The following is a 27,216-nucleotide window of genomic DNA, read 5'->3' on the forward strand; positions in this document are numbered from 1 at the left end:
CGACAAGACACATAGGGTGTCCCAGTTATCCACTGCGCCTGGCCCTATCTCCAGCCATCTCGATTTTTGCCCTGCCACTAGATACAGATGGGGACTGGGAAGAGAGAGCGAGGCTGACGTCACGCAACTGTTCCTCACTCAAATTCACACGCAAGCCTCGACACCTCCTATACATTCCAAGCTGTTCGACTGGATGGGCGGCAGCTTCATCCACACATAGCAGCTTCAATTGCCGGTTATGAAGAAAGACTTCAGCTGCTCATTTCACCATTACAGTTCTGACGGTGTCTTAATGCTACCTGTCATGTTTCTGCTTTACTGCATTCACACATAGTAATTACTTTAATTCCAAGAAAACTTTTTGTGCGTTTACATTCTGACTGGAAGGCTAAGATTTTACAGTGAAACGGAGATACTCAAATATCGTAAAGTACAAAGAATGGAACTGGACAGCTTCGCTCCTAATAATGGTGAGTTATACTGTACGTGTGAGCCGTATTGCTGTGCATAAAAGGAAAGCCATTGATGTCGTGGATATTACAGGTTACACGACTCAGTCATGTTTGTACAGCATGTAACTCACTGCATCCTTTTATTTAACTCATGGTCTAACACAATCGCCCAAGTATAATTCATACGGTGGGGTCTAAGATAGTTAAGCGAATCTGTCTTCATAACCGTTCAAAACCACAGGAAGTCACAGCTCATGGTGTCCAACTCCTGACCGCATTATTTGTGGACCCACGTTATAATGCTGTACAGTAATGAAGATTTTAAAACATTTAAACTGGAAATTATTTCTAAATCCTCATCAATAACCTGGACTATATAGTGATTTAGGGGGGCGCGGTGGCGCAGTGGCGCAGTGGGTTGAACCAGGTCCTGCTCTCCGGTGGGTCTGTGGTTCGAGTCCCGCTTGAGGTGCCTTGCGACAGACTGGCGTCCTGTCCTGGGTGTGTCCCCTCCCCCTCCTGCCTTACGCCCCTGAGTTGCCGGGTTAGGCTCTGGTTCCCCGCGACCCCGTATGGGACAAGTGGTTCAGAAAATGTGTGTGTGTGTGTGTGTGTGTGTGTGTGTGTGTGTGTGTGTGTGTGTGTGTGTATACAGTGATTTACTAGATGGTTAAAATTACTGCAATGAACCATTTTCCCATGTTTGTTTTTGTATTTGTTTAATTCCTGGCTACCAGGAAGTACACAGTAGTAGAATCATCTCGATGATCTATATGTGAAAAGGACGTTTTACATTGAATTCAATTTATTTTTGTAGAGCGCTCTTCTCACACAGTGACATTAAATGACACCAAGAAGAATCAACTGGTTCTGAATGCCAGTAATGATTATAATATTCACCTTAATTACTATCACCAATAATTATTCACCTTTTTCCCTTCAATAAATCTGGTCTCCTGACAAGTGATGGTAATAAGCTAACATGTACCATATCATCTAATAATTTTCTAATTAATAATAATTAGATGAATCTATACGGTAGTATGCAACAGATTTACTGTACTCTCTGTATTGTACAGATCTCTGATTCTGTTGGTGTGATGCACTTCTGTGTTTTTTCTGACATGTGCGTCACTTCAGAGAAAAGGGTCTGCTGAACAAATATAAATGTGAGTGTAGCTAAACTGCACAACTGGAGTGGATCAAATAACTACACTGAAAAAGTGTTCAAGCAGGCCTAACTTTTGGTTTAGCGAATGTAAGTAGTGGCTGTGCTGTGCGGCAATAGTGTCAGTAAAACGCAGCTTTCTGGAGGAGTGAGACTCGAAGCTTTCGTCAGCATAGAGCACATTAGTGGCCCTTGATTGTCAAAACTTGTTAAAGCAACTTAAGCTGTAGCGAATTACACGTTGTTTAAAGACACTTGTCGTCCATCGATATAAATTGTCCACATTTTTTCATAAACACAATGAAATAAAGAAGTATAAAGAGGTATAAATTTAAAGATTTTTATTACAGAACAATACTTTTCCAGCTGTTTCAACTGGAGGTTGAGGCTAAAATCTAATTACAGTTTTCGATGCAACGTCCGAAGCTCTGGTATCACCGTAACATCACCGCTATCTGGCTGTGAGAAATTCGTATTTGACCTTGTCTGCTGCCTTTTTCATAGATTTTATAAGGGGATTTTGGAAAATGCGTTGTTGGCAACATGCCGAAGTGTTTCAATTCAACCCCAAAAGAAATGAGTCCCAGTGTTGCAACTTTTTGTAAGTGTAAAAAAGCTCATTGCGCACATTAAAATGAATAGGGATTGTACTCATTGGTCTACCCGAAAGTTTTAAAATAAATAAATGCAGCTTTTCAGTTTAACAGCGCTTGTTCCATTCTAAAATTTTAGTCATGAGCAGGTGAGAGTGTGCTTGTAAATTTATAATCTAATAGTTGCCACTTCAAGTTCCGGGAGGGATCACACACGGCTTATTTAAATAAAATATTAAGGTGTGAGACATACATACTAGATTGTCCCAGTGTGACAACTTATACACATCTGTAGTAACTTTGGAGAGTTATGGGGGAATTACTGGCCCTCATCAATAGCCTACAGTTTTCTTTCACATAAACATTAGGCTCTTTGCGGAAACTGCATTTCTATGTCTGCAATTTTGTCAACCAAGAAATTAGTGGACCCAATGCTCCCTATTTTTGGCAGCACTACAAATGTTGGTCTGACAAGGTATAAACTTGCAAAAGGCATTTTGAATAACATTACTGGCAAAGTAATTAAATAAATTGCATAATATTAAATGTCTCACAGTCACAGGCATTTGATATCAAAGCGATTGAACACAGATCAGTGAACAATGTTTACTGAATTGTAAATCACTCAAACACAGGTAAAAGCTTGTGTTTTACATAGGTATCTATCCTTCACAGAAGATGAGATAAAAATTTTAACATCTACACCATTCAAAGTCAAGTTTTACTTGGGTCTCTCTCATCTTTTCCTAGCATTATTTACATTGTTTCAGACTGTATGACTGTCAAAAATTTGTCTCTTTTTTGTGCCATTGTTAGTAATTTTTTCTGCTTTCTATTACTTGCATTGCTATCTCATGCTAATTAAACCTCACAGATTTTATGCTAAAGAGATAGAGGATAACTATATATAATGCTTATTTGTATGCGAACATTTCTATTAAATTTCTAAGAAACAGGAATCTCTAATTTGCATTTGATTTATTATTTGTACACATAATAATATGCAACCAGTACTCTCTTCTGATTGCTGATGCCACTGTGTTACACATTTAGTTTGGATGTTTTCAGGGTTAAGGGGTTTGGAATGGAATGTGCAATTTACTGTTTATACATACATTGGCTACATGCTGCAAGGTTAGTGTTACTGAAATGTTAGTGAACTGAGCTTAGAAATCTTGTCAAGAGGCTGTGGCCTACGTGTGGTGCAAATATGGTCTCAGTCAAATTCTGTTCTGGCCACAATCTCCAGTGAGTTTAGTGCCAGAAACTGGATGTGAACTCACACTTGGCAATTCTCATGCTAGTAAGGCCAACAGGGGCTTCCACAGTCGACCTAATTATGGCAATCTATGCTAAATCAAAATAAGGCCTTTTCCATAAGAGAGTGAGGCTTTGATCTTGTCTTGCACTGTACAAATTTAGAAGGATGACTTGAGATAGGCACTACGAATGTAGATAAATATTTCTTTTAGTTCCATACAATGGCCAGTATCTGTCTTGACAAATTGGATGTTTTCTATGAGCATGTCTTTGACTTGTTTGGAAAATGAGTTTGCCTTTTATGTGTTTATTTATTTGGAAAGTATCTCCCAGGTAGGACAATCTCAATGATGGATGAGTATTTATATTTCTAAAAGAACTAATAGGTGATCCAGATTTTGTGGATCTGTGCTGATAGACTGATATCCTCTCTAGGGCATCTCACACCTTGTGCCTTGTGTTTACCTGGATTAGGCCCATGCCACTGTCATCCAAAAGAAATAATTTGTTCTTCAAAAAAATGTGATGTGTGCTATTTGAATAGAGACCTATGGAATGTAGATGCCAACCATCTCTCTTTGGTTACAGGTTTGGAGGGGGATGTAAACGTTAAGTTCCTACTGACTGGAGGATCCTTGGTAAAGGTTCGTTCCAACAACTGGAAGAAAAATCGGTTTTTCAAGCTGCAAGAAGACTTCAGGACTGTATTTCAAGAAACACATAAGATCATTGGCCGCAAAAATACTTGTAAGTGCACTGGATTTCCAATGACACATATATAACACAGTCCATGGTTTTGAGAATAATTTGTACATTGCATGAACAAAGTTCAGGGGTGTGGTGGCGTGGCGGGTTTGGCCAGGTCCTGCTTTCTAGTAGGTCTGGGGTTTGAGTCCTGCTTGGAGTGCCTTCCGACGGACTGGCCTCCCGTCCTGGGTATGTCCCCTCCCAGTCCAGCCTTGTGCTCTGTGTTTGCTGGGATAGGCTCCAGCTCACTGTAATCCCCCTTGGGACAAGTGGTTTCAGTCAGTGTGTGTGTGCAAGAATTTACCCATTACATTCAATCACTTAACACTCTGACCTCCCACATATAGTCATTCCCAAATTGTACAAACACCTGTATGTCACAAGTATGCTCTATAAAAGGTTAAAGAACATTTGTTATTTTACATTTAAATTTATTCATTTAACAGACACTTTTATCCAAGTGACGTGTATCTTCAACAACAATATAAAAAGTGTATGATACCAACAGAAGGAGAGATTTGGTGCAGATACGTGATTCTGGAACACAGTCAATTTGTTACATACTACCGTATGAACCAGTACACATTACAAGAGTAGCTGCATATAGGCTTTACAGTTATTAAGCAAATTGCTATGAAAAAATTATTAAACTGATAATATATTTACATGTATTAATTTATCAGACGCTTTTCTCCAAAGCGATGTACATCTCATAGAAAATACCATGTGTTCATTACATTAGGAGAAAGCGACATAGCTACAGATGTGTAACTCTTAAATACAGTTAGTTTCCTTCACCATATGCACCGACGTTCATCACACAAGTAGCTGCATAAAACTTTACCAGAATAACGACAATTCCTAATCACCTTCCGAGTAGTTTCTAGAAAAAGGATACAAAGACACCGTTCATTACGAATGTTTATTGGAGCACCGGCACACAGCAAGACATATTAATGTGAACACAAGGAAATAATGCTCTTGGTCCAAGGACCCATTTCCTGAAGGACCTGTACCTAAAGCCAGACTTCTAAGCCTGTCTAGCACCTCTCAGGGTTTCTTCCTTCCTTTTTCACAGTGGCCAAAACTCACTCCCTTATATTCCCAAGAACACTTTTAATTCACATTTTACCCACAATTCTCAACTATTTACAATAAACCTATTTTTTCACTTAAATATGACACTCCCCAGTAACACAGCAGAGTGTATTTACAAGTGCATAGTGCGAACTGGAAAATACAGTAGTGATCTAATAAACAGAGAACAAAGATACGGACATGATATTTGTGCAACTTAATAAATTAAACAGACATACATGATTAGAATGTAGAGGCATCGTGAAATACAAGACTAGAACACAGGAACCGGACAGATGTAGAGAATGGCTTGGGCAGGACTGAACTCAAGACCTGAAGACAAACACCTACAGGATAGGACTTGGGAGACCACAGAATAAACAAGGATCGGTAGGCTATTGCAAGAGAGGCAGTAGAGTGCTGACTAAGAATTCTTAACCTTAGCTATGTTCTTTGGTACTTTTATAGCTGTTCATTGTTGAGTATCAGATTATGAATGGGTGAGTGGATTTGGGCTGATGTAACAGAGCTACGCCTCCTATTGTCGCAGGGGTTATTACAATCAGGCATTCAGCAATCAGGTTATTACAATCAGGGTTGTGACAATCAGGCAAAAAGTGAGTCTGAAAGAGGTGAGTTTTGAGAGCCTTCTTAAATGTAGAGAGATTAATCAGTTCTTAGCGAGAGGGGGAGGTCATTCCACTACATCGCAGCTAGAACTGAAAACCTTTGTGCTTTTCATCTTGAACCTTTTTTTGCATGGGACTACCTAGTGGACAGCAGTGGAGGAGGGTAGCAGTCTGGCTGGGGTGTAGCGAACAATCAGGTCTTGTAGAAATTGGGGAGCAGATGCACAGATGGTTTTGTAGGCCGTAACCAGAGTTTTGAATTTCATCCTGGCAGCTAGAGGAAGATTACTGCCATGACTGCCAGACTCTTAGCCAAGGAGGTTGGAAAAATAAGTGCGCTCTCCAGTTTTATGGAGAGTTCTCTGCAGGAAGATGGGCCAGCTGGCAGGTGAAGGATCTCTGTTTTGGAGAGGTTCAGTTATAGAGGGAGAAGGGCAGAGTAGGGATGAGCAGGTGGTAAAGAGTTTGTGTGTGATAAATTAATTGCAGATGGAAGTCTGTTGTGAAAGAAGTTGGTTTTAGCTGAAGAGACAGTAAAGCAGAAGGTTGCTCAGAGATCCTTCTAAACATCCAGGTCCATGCAAGTCTTTGGTTTCTGCGATCGTCGCTCTGCAGCTTGGAGTTTGGTCCTGTTGGCATGCAGTACATTGGCTAGCCATGGGATGTAACTGGGGCTTGCTGTTTCGGACGCTAGAGGATAGAGAGAGTCTACAGAGGAAGATAGGGCTAAGAGGAAGACATTACTAGCGTTGTCTGTGGACAGTTCTGGGAAATGTGCAGCAGAAGGAAGATACGATAGTGCAGCAGAGGAGCGGGAGGAGGGTGAGAGATTTTAGGTTGTGGTGGAAGGTGACAGAGGGTGCAGAAGCTGGAGAGGGGGTAGTAAGGGTAATGCAGGGTTGTAAGGAGATGAAGGAAGGATCAGAGACCTGCAGTGGAGTAACAGAGAGGACAAGACAGCTACAGTTTTCAGAGAAGACAAGGTTTAGGTGATTGTCGGCTTTGTGAATAATAGAGAACTGACAAAGAGAGGTCAAAGGACAGCAGGAATGACAGAAGGCTGCTTGCATGAATGTCCTCAACATGCAGGTTGCAGTCATCCAGGAGAATCAACAACATTTCGAGGTCATTCAGGAAGCGGCCAGGATGGCGTTAGAGAACAACCACAACAAGTGTGATCGAGGCAGTGATAGATACAAAATGGAATTCAAAAGAGGAGAGGTCATGCAGGTGGACAGTGAGAACAGAATATTCCCAACAGGGAGAGATGAGCAGGCCTCTGCCTCCACATCTTCCAGAGGTATGAGGGCTGTGGAAGAAAGAGTCGTTGGTGGAGAGAGCTGCGGGTGTGGTTATGTTTTCTGGGTAATCCAGGTTTCAGTTCGGGCCAGGAGGTCCAGTGAGAGATGGGAGGTGTAGGCTGGTATGAAGTAGCCTTTCTCACCACAGACTGGCAGTTCCAGAGTCCCATAGAGGTTGAGATAGGACGGAGGGCTTGATAGATGAGGATAAAGCAGATAACTGTAGCAGCGGGAGAATATGGGTCTCTGATGATGGCGATGTCACACAGTTTGGTTGACGTAGACAACTTTGATGTCAAATATGTTCATGAGAATCCCTTGGAGAACAACTCAATCCCTCTATTCCTTGAAGAGTCACATGTGGCCTCTCAAGAACAGTTGGTTCTAAGGAGACTAAGGGGGTGATGACCTTCTGCCTCTGTATGCACGTAATTGACCCAAGCAATCTCTTTTAAGAACTGTACATTTAATCTGATGACCTGCCAGCGAGGGGTGGAAAAGAAGGAGATGGCTATAAAACACACATACATACACACACACACACACACACACACACACACACACACACACACACACACACAGTCTACAACCGCTTGTCCTGAGTGGGGTCGTGGCAACACAGAGCACAAGGCTGAGGGGGGAGGGGAAACGCCCCAGACAGGACCCCATTCCACCGCAATGCACCCCAAGCAGGACTTGAACCCCAGATCCACCACAGAGAAGGCCCCAGCCAAGCCTGTCGTACCACCGCCCCCCGAGCTATAAAACATTGTTAAATAAATATTTGAGATGAGTTGTGAAGTATCATGTTGTAACATCAGCATCATCGTCAACAAACATCAACAATCATCACATTTATTATGTTTGTTGTATTTGAAATTTTCCCTTTTTGTTATTTTCTGTGAGGAGGCCTATATTTAATGAAGGAGCTTTTTGTACATCAGCACACCTTCTCTTCTGTCCCCTCTGAACAGTCTCTATTGATGACATTGACACTGTAAGGCAAGGGAGACACTCAGAGGGGTTGGAGAAGTACACAGACGAGAACATGGAGGACCGCTGCTTCTCTGTTATCTTCAAGAATCGTCGCAAGAACTTGGACCTCATTGCAAGTTCCAGGGAAGAGGCAGCGTACTGGACCACTGGCCTGGAGAAGGTTGTCAGGGCCATGCATAACCTCAGCCGACAGGAAAGCAGCGAGCAGTATCCTTTGGCATTCCTGCAATGAGTTGTCATGATACTTTAATATGTTAATCATGAGGGAGACCTTCCATTTAATGCTTGAAGAGTGCTGCTCAAGGGGGTGCGGTGGCGCAGTGGGTTTGGCTGGGTCCTGCTCGCTGGTAGGTCTGGGATTTGGGTCCCGCTTGGGGTGCCTTGCAGCAGACTGGCATCCCGTCTGGGGCGTTTCCACTTCCCCTCCAGCCTTGCGCCCTGTGTTGCTGGGTTAGGCTCTGGCTTGCCACGACCCTGCTTGGGACAAGCAGTTTCAGTCAATGTGAGTGAGTGAGTGAGTGAGTGCTGTTCTTTTTGCTTTGGCAGTGCAGTTGTGAACAGTTGTCCCTTCACAACTTCATCAGTACTGTGTTATGCAGACCAGTAGCGAGAAATACGTTGTGACAACTTTCATATCTCGGCAGACAGGACAATAAAAGTATGATGGAGTTTTTTATTCTCCAAGCTGTAGATTGCTTTGGAAAAAACCATCTCCCAGATGCATAAAGTAAATGTAAATGTAAAATTCAGTAAAATAAATTGGATAATAATTATTCTAGTAGTTCTAAAACAGTACATAGTAATTATTAAATTACCTTACATTCTGCTTCTGGATAAAACCTTACATGAGTTATTTAGCTGGATTTTCAACTGTATGCGCAAAGCAGACAAGAACCATGACAACAAGATGACTTTGAAGGAAATGAAAAACTTCTTGCGGACGATCAACATTGAGGTGAATGACAACTATGCAGAGATGCTGTTCAAGGTGAGGGAAAGACAATTTTCCTACAAATTTGGCTTATAAATATGCTCCACTCATACAGCATTCACAGATTTTTTGTTTTTCAAAAATCCAAGATTTTTCCAAAATGTCAATGTTCTGCTTTTGTTTTCTTTGTATTTGTTTGCTGTTCCTCCAGAAATGTGATACATCCAAATCTGGAACACTGGAAGGATCTGAAATTATGCATTTTTATAGCCTTCTTACCAATCGGGAGGAAATCAATGTAATTTACTCAAAGTATGCCTGCACAGGTGGCCAGATGAGTGCAGAGGACCTGCTCAAGTTCCTGGTGTATGAGCAGAGGGAGAGGTCCTCAATGAGCGATGCACTAAGGCTAATTGAGAAGTGCGAACCAGATGAGACAGGTGACAGAGTTTAAAAACGTTGCATGTATGGAGTGAAACCCTTCTATTAATGGTCTGGAGTAAGATAGAGTTTCCCAAAAAATTTGTTTTTTTCCCATTTTAAATGCATTTAAGAGGTGTCTTTGGAGTAGTGTGGCACATTTTATTCTCAAATGTGTTTTCCTGTTGAATTCAAGCTAAGGAAAACGGGCATATGACAAAAGATGGCTTCCTGATGTACCTGCAACAGGCTGAGGGTATGATATTCAACATGGCCCACAAGGACTTGTATCAAGACATGAGTCAACCACTCAACCATTACTTCATCTCCTCCTCCCACAACACTTATTTAATGGAAGATCAACTGAAGGGGCCCAGTAGCACCGAGGCCTACATCCGGTATGCATATAAGATCTGAAGTGTTTGGACTGTTCAGGTATGGATTCAGACCCAACTTTGTGTGAAGTTTCAAAGTGCTCTGCATGTCTGCATGGGTTTCCTCCTCCATGTTTCTTCCCCAACCCAAGACATGCATTGTAGGTTCATTGGTGATTCTGTATTGCCCAAATTTCCCTGCGATGGAGTCTGTCCCGCCTAAGGTGCACCTCACCGAGCTTCACGCCCGGTGGTTCTGAGATCGCTGTGGTCTTGGCTTGAAGAAGCTGTTAAAGAAAATGAATGAATGTATTGCTTTTGTGTGGCAACTCTCTGAATATTGACTCTTACAAGGTGTGTTCTGTTGCCTCCCTGACCAGGACGTGCAGTTAGCAAAAGTGAGCGAGAATTTGATGTGTTCTTGGTGTTCCATGGTCTATGAAGACTTATTCAGCAATATTACAGCCCAGTCTAAAAATGTATGGTACGTTTCAGTGCCACTTTGAAAGTTTGTTGTTCTTACTACTCTTTACATTCCTAGAGCACTGATGAAGAGCTGCCGCTGTGTAGAACTTGACTGCTGGGATGGTGAAAATGGGGAGCCTGTGATATATCATGGCTACACGCTCACATCTAAAGTGCTCTTTAAGGATGTCATCAAAGCCATCAAGGAATATGCTTTCAAAGTAGGTTAAGCAGATCATCTTCAGTAGGTCTGTAACAGTATAAATAAGCTGCAATGACAAATCTTTGCTACAAATGAAAACATTCACAGAGCAAAGTAAAAATACATTTTGACAAGTGTATAGGATTAAATTGTTTAAATGCTGAATTTTTATTCCAGTTATCATTACTGTGATCCACAGACCTCCCAGTACCCTGTCATCCTCTCCCTGGAGAACCATTGCAGCCTTGAGCAGCAGAAACTTATGGCTCACTACCTGAGATCTATTCTGGGCAGTGCCCTGGTCACAGAGCCATTGGGGGATAAGATGCCAACCCACTTTCCTTCTCCTCAAGTGAGTAATATTGCAGTTTCAACTTTCATATGTTCTCCTTTAAATGTATGATCCTTGCATGTAATCACAACTGGGGACAACTGGTAGTGCAGTACTTTACAGCAGTTAGAACTGATACCTGGCACCTGGATGAAAAATATGTTTCCTAAAATCAAAGTACCAAAATGTACTTTTAAGCATAGCAATGACACTAATACACTGATTCCTCATGTTACAAGCATCTGAGTTACACATTTTTGACGATGCAGACTTTCTTCAGCTCATTTATTTATTCATTTTATATTTGTCACCAGGTTTTCATTTTTAATGTCACCAGGGTCTCGCCAAACAGGAGTCAGTTAGCATCCAAATTCACCCGCACAGATTGGAAAGGCAGAGATGGATGGATTCAGCCAGCTGTTATAGTGAACACCTTTTAAATCCATTTTAACAAAATGACATACACCTCACACATTTGGGGTTTACAGTCAACATTCAATAGCAGGTTGTGGAAATCATGTGTCTTTATTTTCGGCTCGAAAAATTTCAGAAGTCTTAAAGTGTATTTTTTTTTAAATCATAGCTTCATCTGAGACTTTACAGAACGTACCCAGCAAAGAAATATAGAAATTCGAGTGAATTTATTTTTGAGCTCTTCTCAGGACGCCTCCCTGTGGAGTGCCAGTGGGGAGGAGGTGTTTCTGCCAATCCGCACACGCTGGGGTCTGTTGGTGAGGAAGTCCAGGATCCAGTTGCACAATGTGGCACTCAGTCCTAGTAGTTTGTGGATCAGCTTGGTCGGGATGACAGTGTTAAATGCCGAGCTATAGTCCAGAAATAATAGCCTTTCGTAGCAGTTTTTATTATCCAGGTGAGACAGAATGGTGTGAAGTGTGTGTGATATTGCGTCTTCAGTGGATCTGTTGTGGCGGTAGGCAAACTGCAGTGGGTCCAGAGTGTCTGGGATGGTGTCCTTAATGTGTCCCAGCACCAGCCTCTCAAAGCATTTCATTGCAGTGGGGGTCAGTGCCTATCGCTCAGCTGAAAATGAGAGATACTACTAGTATTTAAGGTGACCCATTTCTTAATGTGTCCTTCTGATGCTATCCTCTGTTATAGTCCAACTTACTCTCTTTTCTGAAATCCAATTTCTAATCTTCCTGTGCACAGGAGGAGCACTGCAATGTATGTATGTTATGCATGTAGCAGAACACAGTACATTGAATAGGAGGTTTATGAGATGACAACAGCTTGTAAACATTGCACAAAGGACCATGGGTGCCCCCTCACCGCCATACAGGACATCTACCAGATACAGTGCACCAACAGAGCCTTTGGCATCGCATCACATCTGACCTCAGTCACGGTCTCTTCATCCCCCTACATTTATCCATCCATCCATCCATCTTCCTCCGCTTTATCCGGGGCCGGGTCGCGGGGGCAGCAGTCCGAGCAGAGTCCTCCAGACTTCCCTCTCCCCGCACACCTCCTCCAGTTCCTCTGGGGGAACCCCAAGGCGTTCCCAGGCCAGCCGGGAGACATAGTCTCTCCAACGTGTCCTGGGTCTGCCCCGAGGCCTCCTCCCAGTGGGACAAGCCCGGAACACCTCCCCAGGGAGGCGTCCAGGAGGCATCCGGAACAGATGCCCGAGCCACCTCAACTGGCTCCTCTCGATGCGGAGGAGCAGCGGCTCTACTCCAAGCTCCTCCCGGGTGACTGAGCTCCTCACCCTATCCCTAAGGGTGCGCCCAGCCACTCTGCGGAGGAAACTCATTTCTGCCGCTTGTATCCGCGATCTCATTCTTTCGGTCATGATCCAGAGTTCATGACCATAGGTGAGGGTAGGAACGTAGATCGACCGGTAAATTGAGAGCTTCGCCTTACGACTCAGCTCCCTCTTCACCACAACAGACCGGTACAATGACCGCATTACTGCGGACGCCGCACCGATCCGTCTGTCAACCTGCCGCTCCATTTTTCCCTCACTCGTGAACAAGACCCCGAGATACTTAAACTCCTCCACTTGAGGGAGCAACTCCCCCCTAACCCGGAGAGGGCAATCCACCTTTTTCCGACTGAGAACCATGGCCTCGGATTTGGAGGTGCTGATTCTCATCCCCGCCGCTTCGCACTCAGCTGCAAACCTCACCAGTGCACGCTGCAAGTCTTGACTTGATGAAGCCAACAGGACCACATCGTCCGCAAAAAGCAGAGACGAGATCTCGCGGCCACCAAAACAGACACCCTCCGTTCCCTGACTGCGCCTAGAAATTCTGTCCATAAAGATAATGAACAGAATCGGTGACAAAGGGCAGCCCTGGCGGAGTCCAACATGCACCGGGAACAGGTCTGACTTACTGCCGGCAATGCGAACCAAGCTCCTACTCCGGTCATACAGGGAACGAACAGCCCATAGCAACGAGCCCCGAACCCCATAATCCCGAAGTACCCCCCACAGGATGCCACGAGGGACACGGTCGAATGCCTTCTCCAGGTCCACAAAACACATATGGACTGGTTGGGCAAACTCCCACGAACCCTCCAGCACCCTAGTGAGGGTATAGAGCTGGTCCAGTGTTCCACGGCCAGGGCGAAAACCGCATTGCTCCTCCTGAATCCGAGGTTCGACTATCGGTCGGATTCTCCTTTCCAGTACCCTGGCATAGACTTTCCCAGGGAGGCTAAGGAGTGTGATCCCCCTGTAGTTGGAACACAATCTCCGGTCCCCCTTCTTAAAAAGAGGGACCACCACCCCGGTCTGCCAGTCCAGAGGCACCGTTCCCGAACTCCACGCGATGCTGCAGAGGCGTGTCAGCCAAGACAGCCCCACAACATCCAGAGACTTGAGAAACTCGGGGCGGATCTCATCCACCCCCGGAGCCTTGCCACCGAGGAGTTTTTTGACTACCTCAGCAACTTCAGCCAGGGTAATGGACGAGTCCCCCTCCAAGTCCCCAGCCTCAGCTTCCTCTACGGAAGGCGTGTCGGAGGGATTGAGGAGATCCTCAAAGTACTCCTTCCACCGCCCGAGAACATCCTCAGCTGAGGTCAGCAGCGCACCACTTCCACTGTAAACAGTGTTCGTGGAACACCGCTTCCCCCCTCTGAGTCGCCGGACGGTTTGCCAGAATCTCTTTGAGGCCGACCGAAAGTCTTCCTCCATGGCCTCACCGAACTCCTCCCAAGCCCGAGTTTTTGCCGCGGCGACTGCCAGAGCCGCGCTCCGTTTGGCCCGTCGGTACCTGTCAGCTGCTTCAGGAGTCCCATGAGCCAGCCAGGCCCAATAGAACTCCTTCTTCAGCTTGACGGCATCCCTTACTTCCGGTGTCCACCACCGTGTTCGGGGATTGCCGCCGCGACAGGCACCGGAGACCTTATGGCCGCAGCTCCGAACCGCCGCACCGACAATGGAGGAGCGGAACATAGTCCATTCGGACTCAATGTCCCCCACCTCCCTCGGGACCTGGTTGAAGCTCTGTCGGAGGTGGGAGTTGAAGACCTCTCTGACAGGGGCCTCCGCCAAACGTTCCCAACAGACCCTCACTATGCGTTTGGGCCTGCCAGGTCTGTCCAGCTTTTTCCCCCGCCATCGAATCCAACTCACCACCAGGTGGTGATCAGTTGACAGCTCAGCCCCTCTCTTCACCCGAGTGTCCAAGACATATGGCCGAAGGTCAGAAGAAACGACTACAAAGTCGATCATCGACCTCCGACCTAGGGTGTCCTGGTGCCAAGTGCACTGATGGACACCCTTATGCATGAACATGGTGTTCGTTATGGATAAACCGCGACTAGCACAGAAATCCAATAACAACTCACCGCTCGGGTTCAGATCAGGGAGGCCGTTCCTCCCAATCACGCCCCTCCAGGTATCACTGTCGCTGCCCACGTGGGCGTTAAAGTCCCCCAGTAGAACGACAGAGTCCCCAGTGGGAGCGCTTTCCAGCACGCCCCCCAGGGACTCTAAAAAGGCCGGGTACTCTACACTGCCGCTAGGCGCATAAGCACAAACGACAGTGAGAGACCGTTCCCTGACCCGAAGGCGTAGGGAGACGACCCTCTCATTCACCGGGGTAGACTCCAACACATGGCGGCTGAACTGGGGGGCTATTAATAAGCCCACACCAGCCCGCCGCCTCTCACCTTGGGCAACGCCAGAATAGTGGAGAGTCCACCCCCGATCGAGGAGAGTGGTTCCAGAACCCAAGCTGTGAGTGGAAGTGAGCCCGACTATATCTAGACGGTATCTCTCGACTTCCCGCACCAGCTCAGGCTCCTTCCCCGCCAGTGAGGTGACATTCCAAGTCCCAAAAACCAGAGTTGGCGCCCGAGGTTTGGGTCGGCCGGGCACTCGGCCCCGACCACCGCCCAAATCACAATGCACCGGCCCCTTACGGTTTCTCCGGCAGGTGGTGAGCCCACCGAAGAGCTGCTCCACGTCGTGGCTTCGGGCTGAGCCCGGCCAGGCCCCGTGGGCATAGACCTGGCCACCAGGCACTCGCATGCGAGCCCCCCCCCCCAGGCCTGGCTCCAGGGTGGGGCCCCGGTGACCCCATACCGGGCGGGGTAAACAAAAGCCTCGATTTTTCCGTCATAAGGGGTTTTTGAACCGCGCTTTGTCTCGTCTGTCATCCAGGACCTGTCTGCCATGGGAGACCCTACCAGGGGCATATAGCCCCAGACAACATAGCTCCTGGACTCATTCAGGCACTCAAACCCCTCCACCACGGTAAGGTGGCGGTTCACGGAGGGGCCCTACATTTATTTATTTATTTATTTATCAGATGCTTTACTCCAAAGCAACTTCCAATGAACTCTATGTAGTGTTATCAGCCCACACACCTTATTCACTGCGGTGACTTACACTGCTAGATATACTACTTGCACTGGGTCACTCATCCATATATCAGTGGAACACACACACACTCTCTCTGTCACTCACACACTATGGGGGAACCTGAACAGCATGTCTTTGGAGTGTTGGAGGAAATTGGAGCACCCAGAGGAAACCCGCAGAAACATGCAAACTCCACACAGACTGAGCAGGGATCGAACCCATGTCCTTTTGAACCGCCCAGATGCTGTGAGACAGCAGCGCCACCGCACTGCCCCCCACAGTCCTGTAGAAAATACGAAAGTATCTGTAACACCTCCTGGAGACTGTGCAACAGCTTCTTCTCTAAGGCTGTGAGAATCCTTAAGAGCATGAACCCCCAGACCATCTGCACACTACAGTATATATACAAAAGAACTGACTGCACAAGGTACTTCAACATGGCACTTCAACATGGCATGTGCCTCTTTCATGTCACTGTGAAGCAAAATAACCCAATACCTGAATCCTCTGAACCAAAGTTGGGCTTTACCCCCAAAAATCTACTTAAACTGTTAAATTTTTAGCACACACTGTCCCCCTGTTGATTTATTGTGCTGCTATAGCTCACGCCACTGTGTCTAGTCCTGTTTCTAGTGTTTTATTGTCTCTAGTGCTGCAGTGTATATTACATGTCCTGTAAAGTTTTCATTTGTACTCTATATTGTACGTAAATCTTTTTAGTATTATTTAAATTGTATGTGTACATTGTAGAGGGGGGCGCCGTGGCGCAGTGGTTTGGACCACGTCCTGCTCTCCGGTGGGTCTGGGGTTCAAGTCCCGCTTAGGGTGCCTTGCAATGGACTGGCGTCCCGTCCTGGGTGTGTTCCCTCCCCCTCTGGCCTTACTCCCTGTGTTGCCGGGTAGGCTCTGGTTCCCCGTGACCCTGTATGGGACAAGTGGTTCAGAAAATGTGTGTGTGTGTGTGTGTGTGTGTGTGTGTACATTGTATGTTATGTATATTGCCACCAGACTCAGGCCTGTGCACTGCACAGTCCTATATTTCAGCTAGTCTTGCACTGTAGGTCCAAAGAGAAACTAAATTTTGTTTTGTATTTTCCCACTAATTTCACACTTACAAAATTTTCTTTCATTACTACCATTGTCATGTAATACTATTACAGAATAATAATAATATAAATACAATACAACTTTATATTTTTGTGCTGCACTGTGATTTTTCACTTTAACTTCAAAATCTATTGTCTTCCTCCTGTCAGTATCACCAAACCACTCACGTTTTCAATGGTGATCCGTTTTAATTAAAAAGTAACTTGAAAGAAATCGCACACGTCTTCATTTCCTTCCACAACCCAAAGACATGCATTTTAGGTTATTTGGTGAGTCTGTATTGCCCTAAGGGTGTGTATGTGTGTGTGTGTGTGTGTGTGTGTGGGGTCACCCTGTGATGGACTGGTGTCCCATCCAGGGTGTACTCTACTTAGCTTCATACCCTGTGCTTCTGAGAGCACTGTAAGAGGACCTTGAGAAACTGTTGAGGAAAGTGAATGAATGTATTGTGTTCATATCGCAGTTCTTTGAATATTGACTCCTACAAGGTGTGTGTTCTGTTGCCTCCATCACCAGGGCATGCATTTAGCAAAAGTGAGTGAGAAAGAACTCCTTCAACATGTGAAATTAGTGAGCAGTTCCTACTGCCTCTCACTGCTGGAGCACATTTGCTGTGTAATACCATGAGAGTAGAGAATGAAATAGATGCGCACAACAAGGCCAGAGCTCACAGCAGCAGTTATACTGTATGTTTATTTAGAGTAGACACATAAGTAAGAATCTGACACAAACATGTTGATGTCTTCCTCCTGTGGCTGCTGGCCTTGTAATATTTTTTTCTGTGTAATAACACACACACACACCCATTTTCAGAACTACTCGTCCCATACGGGGTCACAGGGAACTGGAGCCTACCCAGTAACACAGGGCGTAAGGCCAGAAGGGGAGGGGGACACACCCGGGACGGGACGTCAGTCCGTCGCAAGGCACCCCAAGCGGGACTCAAACCCTAGACCCACCGGAGAGCAGGACCGTGGTCCAACCCACTGCGCCACTGCGCCACTGCACCACCCCTCTGTGTAATAACATGAAATGTTATTATTGTATTGTTTCTGTTCAGAGAGCCCAACATGACAGGTCAACACCTTCATAAACTTGTCTTCACTTGAATCTTTTACTAGCATTTGTGATTCAGAGCTTTTGCAGATATTACAATGGTCTTCATTCTTGGCCTTTATTGTATCAGAAAGAACACAGTCATGTGTGTTGTGACAGGATCTGAAAGGTCGTTTTCTGGTGAAGGGGAAGCGCATGAACAAGCTGGACTCATTCTTCAGCTCCAGCAGTGCCTTGGAAGAAGACAGTGTTTCTGAAGAGGATGAGGCTGCAAATGTAAAGATGCCTGGAGAGAAGCCCAAATCCAAGGTTTGCTGACACCAGGACATCAGTACTTTAATGTGAAAATACACATTGCATTTCCTTTTGATTCAAAGCAGAAGCTATTGAAACAGAGGAGGATTTGTTTAAAGTGACATTTTTGAAATTCTCCAAATTATTCCACCTTACTTTAAAGTTTAAAAGTATTTTGGACATTTCTTTAAGCTATATATAAATGAATACTGTGAAGAAATCCTGGATAATGTTAGCAATGTAATAAAACACTGTATTTTTCCATGCTTTCAAGTCATCTAAGATGAAGCTTGCCAGAGAGCTCTCTGACATAGTCATCTACTGTAAAAGTGTCCACTTCGTTAGTTTTGAGCACACGAGAGACACTCAAGCTTTCTATGAGCTTTCATCGTTCAAAGAGAGCAAAGCTCTGAACTTGGCCAAAACATCAGGTAAATACTGTTCTGTAGCTCTTCTGCAACTTCAACATGTTAATGCAGCACCGAGTGCTAACAGCTGTGCAATATAAAGTAAAAAATGTTGTAAAGTTTAATACGGGCAACTCACAAATATTCTCATCATTTCAAATGTACTTTTTTCAAAATAAATAGAAAAAATGCAATAAATGGTGTACATCACCATGACATTCTTTGTCTGGGTTTAACCCATCTTATGTCCTGCGGTTCCCATGGTTGCACATTGTTCACATGGAAATCTATGCCTGGATGGATGGGTTTCATGTTTACTTTAAATCAAGGTCATCTTCCTTCTCAGCAACCGCATTCATTTGCCACAATGCGGAGAAGCTCAGCAGAACCTACCCTGCAGGCTCCAGGACAGACTCCTCAAATTACAACCCCGTGCCGCTGTGGAATGCTGGTTGTCAGATAGGTACTGGAATGGCCCTGACGTTCAAATTTGCCTCATTCATTTTGAGGTGTGCCTTTTATTTCTGATACTGAGAAATACTAGCTGGACCATCAAGAGAAGTGAGGTTGTAATAAGCTAAATTCTTAATTATGTGATCTAGTGAAAATTGTTTCCTTTCTACATTATTGAAAAATTAGCTTGTCTGATCATTATCGTTCAATATTGTTTCAGTTTTCTACATTCTCTTGTAGTTGTTCATTTAGTATCAAGTGTCCCAGTTCCATATTATACCGAACTGCATACACAGATAGTCACTTATCCGGACTCACAGAATTTGCAGCACTCATCCTGCTAGAAGTAAAAAAAAGAAACTTAAGAAGTACTGACAAAGTGCACACAAAATTCAGCGCACAAAAAGAAAAAGAAGTTCTCATAACTAGCAGTTAGTGTCATAGTGTCACCCAGCACTGTTGCGTTGTATTCTGAAGGTTCTCAGTTCAAATCCTTCTCCTGCTACAGCACCAGTGAGCAAAGAACTTACCCTAAATTGCTCCAGTAAAAACACCCTGCTGAATAAAAGGGTAAACACTGTAACCATATGGTGCTTAGGGTAAAATACTAACATTGGCAGTCACCTTGGACAAAGGCATTGTGTGGTATACAGTGTAAGAATAACAATGGACAGATCTGGTGCTGTGCTGGTTTCTCGAAAGTTACTTTCATGCCACTGCAGAAATAGCAGCAAACTGGCAACTACACATTTATTACTTGTGGATGTTGTGAGTGAGTTAAATCTTATCTTATAATGTTATTAAGTATGTTACATGTAAACTTGTTTTCTTGCCAATAGGATATTTTGATTGTGGGAAGAAGCCTAGTTTATCTTCCATATTTTTCAGTACATTTACATTTACATTTACATGTATTCCTTTCGCAGACATTTTTTTCCAAAGCGACATAACATCTCATAGAAAATACAATTTGTACATTTTATTAGCAGGAAGAGACACATAGATGCAGACGAGATGTAGTATGGATGCAGGCTCTGTGATATAGGCACCTTTGGCACATCTGACATGAGATCCACAGCTTTGCCTCTGTATACAGTGGCTCTGAACTTCCAGACACCCTGCAAAGAGATGGACCTGAATCAAGGCCAGTTCCTTCCCAATGGACTCAGCGGATACATCCTAAAGCCCAAGTTTCTCCGGAATCGGGCAACAGAGTTTGACCCTAACAGACTGACTCGTGGACCATGGATGCAGAAGAAAAAATTCCATGTGATGGTAGGAGAGCAGTTTATTGTTTCAGTGTTCAGCTGGGTTTGCAAGATTCTTGCAATGTTCTGGTGAGTTGTCCACTTCAGAAAGCACAGTACAGTACTTAAAAATTTGTGAGAGAAATTACTGAGTCAAGTTAATACTTAACATTTGCCAAATTGTTCTAAGATTTACAATTTTCCTCACTGACCAATCTATTACAGGAAGAGTGCCGAAGAGAGCAACAATGACATATGTGGAATCAGCTGTGGGGATTATGTATGATGAATTTACCATATAGCCACAATATTATTATTACTTGTTAACTGACTTAGAACTGTTACTTAATCTAGAATCCCCTGGAGGGGTGGCGGCGCAGCCACTGGCCCTTGGACCCCCAGAGGTTTTTTCTCCCTCGATTTTCAGTTGGGAGTTTTTGTTCCTTTCCTCCATGGCCAGTAGACATACCTATAGTTCTATAGAAGTACTATATTATGATAGTCAGTAGTCAACTGTCTATGTTTGTCTGATGTATCTTTTTTTCTTGCCTTATGTCTGTGTTAAAGCGCTCTGTGAGAAGAGTTCTATAAAAATACATTGAATTGACTTGAGTTGAATTGGTATTATAAATTTTGAATTAGTTCTGGATTACATTACACAAGCTCCAGTGAGGGGACTGAATACATGTGGCTGTGATTTGCAGCCCACTCTGAATTTATGTGATCTCTTTATGCCAGATAATCTCAGCCCAGCAGCTGCCCAAACTGAACAAGGAGAAGAAAAACTCCATTGTGGACCCACTGGTGAAGGTGGAGATTTATGGAGTGCCAGATGACAAGGCAGAGAAAGAAACACATCACATTAACAACAACGGTAAAACAATTCTCTCAGATTATCAAAATATAACAGAGAACCTGTCTTTTTTAAAAGCATACTGTATCTTAACGCTCTTGGAGACATGGTTGACAGCTTAACATAAAATCTATCATATTATGAATGGAAAAACTGAATTTCAGATGTTTCGTTGCTTTTTCACATACAATGAAATATATTTTGGTGACCAAAATCAGATTTCCACATTTACTCAATTTGTTGGTACTAATTTGGCCTTTATGTATCAGTTTTGGTTTTACTGGCAACAAGTAGGTGCAAATCAATGGTTAACGAGTAGTGATGGAAACCATCTCATTTAAAAGAGTAATAGTTACATACGTAGTGAACATCTACACCATCAGTTATGGAGGGATCTAACGTGTTGTTACAAGAATCCGTGGGACAATGAACAACTTGAGTAAAACCAATGGAATTTAAGAGGCATAAAACTTTTACAGCTAGTGTCAGATGACATCTGTATGAACACCAGAATAACTTGTTAACATTACTTTGCCACCAGTGACGGCTAGAAAGTTACTAAATTCGGAGAGGAAAGAGAAATGTGGATCAAGCAGATGATAGACACAATAAAGTAATTGTTAAGTTTAGAGTCAAGATCTGTGGCTAACACTTCAAATGATGTTCCTCATAGAACCACGAAAAGACTTGGTTGTTGTGTAGATAGACTAACACTGATCTGATAATCAAAGGCTTTGATTAAAAAACGGAGTGAGTTATGATTTTACGGTGTCAATATCACACTTATGTCAAGAATTTCAAATAAACTGACACAATAGAGCAATTTATACTGTAAATGCTGAAATTTTGCAAACACAAAAGGGAAATGACACTTCTGTTTTATGTGATCAAACAGCCAAATACCCCTTTACACGCTGCCAATAACTTCTCATCCTAAGGTAGGGCTGAAACAACCAAACAATGAAATATGAAATATTGTAACAACCCACGTTACTGTTCTGAGCGGGAAATGTCTTTTATTGTAATTGATTAATGTTCGGTGATGTACGGGGAATATAAGGGGGTGTTTGTGTCTGCCAAGAAGAGACAGAGAAGAGAGCCTGGGGGCATTAAGCAGGCTGGGAAGGCTGGCTAGAGGCGCAGGTCCTGGAGGAAACAGGGTCCTCGGATCGAAAACGATATTTCCCTCTGTGCCGGTGTTCGAATGAAACGTTGGAAATGAACGCTGCCTCTGCGTCCTTCTTCGCCCCATCCAAACCCATGGCGCTGCGTGCCACAATATCAAATGTACCAAAAGTCCTCGCAGGTTCACAGTACAGTGCATTCAATCACGTGATCATTTAAAGGAAGTAGCTGTTGTTGTATGTGAGAGTTTTCTGGAAACTGAATTGAAATTTTACGTACAAATGTTAAGGTATTAATGTCTCGCTTGCGAAGGGGGTGCGGTGGTGCAGTGGGTTGGACCGCAGTCCTGCTCTCCGGTGGGTCTGGGGTTCAAGTCCCGCTTGGGGTGCCTTGCGGCGGACTGGCGTCCCGTCCTGGGTGTGTCCCCTTCCCCCTCCGGCCTTACGCCCTGTGTTGCCGGGTAGGCTCCGGTTCCCCGCGACCCCGTAAGGGACAAGCGGTTCTGAAAATGTGTGTGTGTGTGTGTGTGTGTGTGTGTGTGTGTGTGTGTGTGTGTGTGTCTCGCTTGCAAAACGGGGCATACATGACAAACCTGCTTCTGCAAGCACTTACCATTAACCACACCCTACTTGCTGCTAGATAAAGATTAACAGAACAACAGTGAAAAATAACTGCCAACCCCACCTTGTGATGTATAAATATCTGTGTTCTGCTCACATTCAGGGTGACTCTTCCCAAGAGGCTCACCCATGCACATACTTGATTAAAAGCTTCTGTAACCTGAGACTAAGTATCAGTGTTGTGCTCTCTTTTTTCCTACCACATGTATAACATTTTTTTATACATCCCTGAAGGTCCAGGATGTTTTCCCTCCACCTTCAGCCTTGCTCCCTGTGTTTTCGGGATAGGCTCCGGCTCGCCGGGACAAGTGGTTGTTGACGCCTGAGACTAAAATATTTTCGGGAATACATTAGAAAAACAAATAGGGGTGTGGTGGCGCAGTGGGTTGGACCACAGTTCTGTTCTCCGGTGGGTCTGGGGTTCGAGTCCCGCTTGGGGTGCCTTGCGACGGACTGGCGTCCCGTCCTGGGTGTGTCCCCTCCCCCTCCGGCCTTACGCCCTGTGTTGCCGGGTTAGGCTCCGGTTCCCCGCGACCCCGTATGGGACAAGTGGTTCTGGAAAAAAAAAAAAACATTAGAAAAACTTATAACAAATGTAAAATCATAACATCTTAATTTTTCAAAAAACATTAAGCAACAGTATGCAATGTATTCAGCTGTGAATTAGACATTAACTCTCTGTTTTCTACATTTGCTGTGTATCTAAGCAGGTTTCAACCCAATGTGGAACGAGAGCTTTGAATTCACTGTCTTTGTGCCGGAACTGGCTCTGGTTCGCTTCATGGTGGAGGACTATGACACTGCGTCCCACAATGATTTCATCGGACAGTACACTTTACCCTTCACCAGCATACAGAATGGTGGGTCTGCTGTCAGTCCTCAGTTACACTTTGTCTGGTTTTTTCCAGTAGCACAGAAAAAACATTGTTATTTCTGCATAATGTAAGAAATGAATGAAAAAACATGTTTATATATCACCATGAATGTATAAAAAAAATACAATATATGCTCAAATTAAGTATATACAGTAAGTAGATGTCATTATACCTTTATATCCTGTTTGTATTTCTGCACTCAGTCACCAGTTTATTAGGTTTACCACCCCATTCCGTGGAATAAATCACTCCTGCTAACAAAACGTCACATGGTGTGGCTTCTTATGGCAGACAGAGAGGGATAAAGGGATTCAGCTGACATTTGACCAAACAGCACAATGACCAGATGGTAGAACTGGCTTATCTTAATTTTGTGCATGATATGATTTTTAGGGTCAGTCATGCCATTTCTGCTATCCCAGAAACAGCCACCCTCCTGGGTTTTTTACCCTTATCAGTATCTGGAATTTTCTAAAAATTGCACAACAAACAAAACATGTCCAGCCTGTGCAGTCTAAAGGCTTCGCTCCAACAAAACGTTTACAACAACCAAGTGCTGACATGTGAGCATGGAGCAGTGCTGCCATGGAAGGTTCCGGAACCTAGGTGTTGGAATGGATCTTTTTTCAGACAATTTGAGGTTCTTTGGTGTCTCAGAGTGACAATAAAGCTTAAAAAAGATTTTATTGTTCTTCTGCAGAAATTCACCAGGCATTTTGTGTCACAGATACACACACACATTTGAAAAAGGACATATGGCCATGCTGATGTTCACGCACTTGTGTTGTCCTGCATGTATCCTGTGTGCTTACAACTTGCCAGCCACCAGCAAATCTCTGTTGTATCTTTTAAAACAGCCTGAAACTTACTTATCCATTTGTTCTTTAAAAAAAAAAAAAAAGCTAGTCCAGGCCTTTCACATTTCTTCATTAAGTTAATTTTTTTCTCAAGAGATTTACCCCTTTATGCAACTGGACAATTTTACTGATGCAATTTAGAGTAAGTACCTTGCTCAAGGGTACTGCAACTGGCACTGGGATCTGAACCTGCAACCCTTGGATCTAACCAGTATGCTACCAGTTGTCCTCTTAACCACTATTACTGGTCTATGGAAAATAACATTATATAACTAATAATTGCATAGGCATGCTGCATTCTGGAACTCTCTACAGCATGCAGTTCACACTAATAAGCAGAGGAAAAAAAATACAAAAAATAAAGGTGTACCCCACTGTTCACTGTCCCAATATCAGTGCATTTCCTATGTGCCCTGATTCATTCCTCCTGCTATAATGCCCTTTTGTCAAAGCGCCTCGGAAAAAAACGTAAAAATTAGTTTCTTACAACGTTTTCTGTCATCTACTTAAACTGAGAAAAAAAAATGGTACAAAACACATTGTGGGGCGGTGATGGGAGTGGAAGCTCTCCCATAATGCAGCGCTGCTGCTGTGGATGTTAAAAGTTTTCACCATTGTGGGGAGTTCCAGGACATTGATGACTCCTCTGTTGTCTGACAATTTTTGGCTGTGCGTGCTCTTTGAGTGCTACTGTCTAATGTGTCAGAGGTGCAATAAAGCTCGTGCTCTAGCACCCCTGTGTCCCTAACTGTCCTTCTGTAATCCCACTGACAGCACAGTCTAGGTGGGTTTTGTAACACTTCTGGACAAACAAACATTGTATGGTGTATTTTCTTACCTTATTATTAGGATTATTTTAATTTACTATTAAGTGTTTTATATCAGGTGGTGCAGTGGGTTGGACCGGGTCCTGCTCTCTGGTGGGTCTGGGGTTCGAGTCCCACTTGGGGTGCCTTGCGATGGACTGGCGTCCAGTCCTGGGTGTGTCCCCTCCCCCTCTGGCCTTATGCCCTGTGTTACCGGGTAGGCTCTGGTTCCCCGCGACCCCGTATGGGACAAGCGGTTCAGAAAGTGTGTGTGTGTGTGTGTTTTATATCATTTGAAGAAACATTTCTCAGAGTTAGTTGGGGTGTTTGGGATGTCTGGGAACTGACTATAATTTTTCCCATACGGAATAATGGGAAATGGGCTCAGGATAACAGGGTACACCTGTATACTTAGTAATGCAATAAAGACTGGCAAATAATAACGTAAAATAATAAAAACGTGGGCATACTCCAGCACTGGTTAAAATCCATGCCCCTCACAATCAACCTGGTAATCTGTGCCTAAAGATTAAATTGTAAATTTTAACAATGTTATTACAAGCAGGGTGAACCCAATAAACTGGCCCCTGAATGTGTTTTACAAATTTTACAATGTTTTCAAAACTCTGGATTAAAAAACATTTTTCTGTTTTCTCAGGATACAGGCACATTCACCTGTGTAATAAGAGGGGCCATGTCATCCCATCAGCTTCTCTGTTTGTTCACATTATGATCATGGATCTCCAATAAGATGCCTTCTCCAATGTAGTTGGAGGTAGGTAACTGGTATCGAGTCGACTCATGGTGACCTTGGTTTTTATGGTATAGAAGGGTAAGAAAGTGGTTTGTCTTCTTCTGTTCATGATTTTGAATTACAGACATGGGGAGAACATGCAAGCTCTGCACATAAAAACCAAAACCCCAGTGCAGAACTCAGTGTTTGGCATCAGCGTTGGCTGCTGCAACAGTGCAGCTCCTCTCTAGTACATATATACTGTTATATATCTATTCAGAGGTGGAAGACTAAATTAGTTTGGCATTATTAGAAGAATCGGAATTAGAAGATCAGAACGAGCTTCATTTCCAAGTATGCTCACAGTTCATAGTACTGTGATTATTAGTTTATCAATTACAAATGAGGGGATAAAAGAAGAATTTGTGTGATATGCATGGACATTCAAATATGCCAGTTTATGTTTTACAAAAGCAGCCTTTATATTTATTCTGTTCAAGTTTGTAAACACTATATATAAACATCACGGGACCGAAGATGGATTGATGGATGGATGGATGGATGGATGGATGGATGGATATATAAACATATTTTAAAATGTTTTCACAGTAATATCTCTGAATCTCTGTCCACATTTACAAAGAGTCTTAAAAATCAGCTCACTTGGTCCATAATCACTTTAGGTCATGTAATGTGTAAATGTTTGTTTTATATGTTTATATGTATCTCAGAAAAAAACTACTAGGAAGGTGATTAGGAATCGGTGATATTCTGGTAAACTTTTATGCAGCTACGTGTGTGTTGAACATTGGTTCATATGGTGAAGGAAACAAACTAACTGTACTTAATAATCACGTGTCTACATCTAAGTGTCTCTTTCTCCTAATGTAATGAACACATTGTATTTTCTATGAGATGTACATCGCTTTGGAGAAAAGCATCTGCTAAATGAATACATGTAAAATCTGGAAAAATTATGTTACTAAAAATAAATACTGAA

General features: G+C 43.7%; 1 protein-coding gene across 3 annotated transcripts; it reads left to right on the forward strand.

The window, feature by feature from the left end:
- Positions 1 to 26,953, forward strand: plcd1a (phospholipase C, delta 1a). Of its 3 annotated transcripts, XM_018751517.2 has the most exons (16): positions 2 to 470; positions 4,062 to 4,220; positions 8,202 to 8,430; positions 9,082 to 9,211; positions 9,366 to 9,594; positions 9,771 to 9,972; positions 10,490 to 10,634; positions 10,815 to 10,967; positions 18,106 to 18,255; positions 18,515 to 18,671; positions 18,994 to 19,110; positions 20,197 to 20,375; positions 21,086 to 21,221; positions 23,656 to 23,805; positions 26,142 to 26,258; positions 26,362 to 26,953. In XM_018751517.2, exons 1-15 carry the CDS (start codon positions 440 to 442, stop codon positions 26,231 to 26,233), a joined length of 2,259 nt encoding a protein of 752 aa, XP_018607033.1. In that variant the 5' UTR covers positions 2 to 439; the 3' UTR covers positions 26,234 to 26,258; positions 26,362 to 26,953. The 3 variants fall into 3 exon arrangements, with proteins under 3 accessions (XP_018607035.1, XP_018607033.1, XP_018607032.1); XM_018751516.2 differs by having other exon boundaries at positions 26,142 to 26,953; XM_018751519.2 differs by lacking the exon at positions 8,202 to 8,430 and having other exon boundaries at positions 1 to 470; positions 9,111 to 9,211; positions 26,142 to 26,953.
- The last annotated feature ends 263 nt before the right edge of the window (positions 26,954 to 27,216 follow it).

The sequence above is a fragment of the Scleropages formosus genome, chromosome 7, assembly GCF_900964775.1.
Source record: "Scleropages formosus chromosome 7, fSclFor1.1, whole genome shotgun sequence".
Classification (NCBI taxonomy): domain Eukaryota; kingdom Metazoa; phylum Chordata; class Actinopteri; order Osteoglossiformes; family Osteoglossidae; genus Scleropages; species Scleropages formosus.

Coding starts and splice junctions, on each gene's coding strand:
- plcd1a (XM_018751516.2), top strand. CDS start 440: ATGGAACTGGACAGCTTCGCTCCTAATAATG. Junction 9,595..9,770: donor GTGCGAACCAGATGAGACAG/GTGACAGAGTTT, acceptor GTTGAATTCAAG/CTAAGGAAAACGGGCATATG. Junction 9,973..10,489: donor AGCACCGAGGCCTACATCCG/GTATGCATATAA, acceptor TTACATTCCTAG/AGCACTGATGAAGAGCTGCC.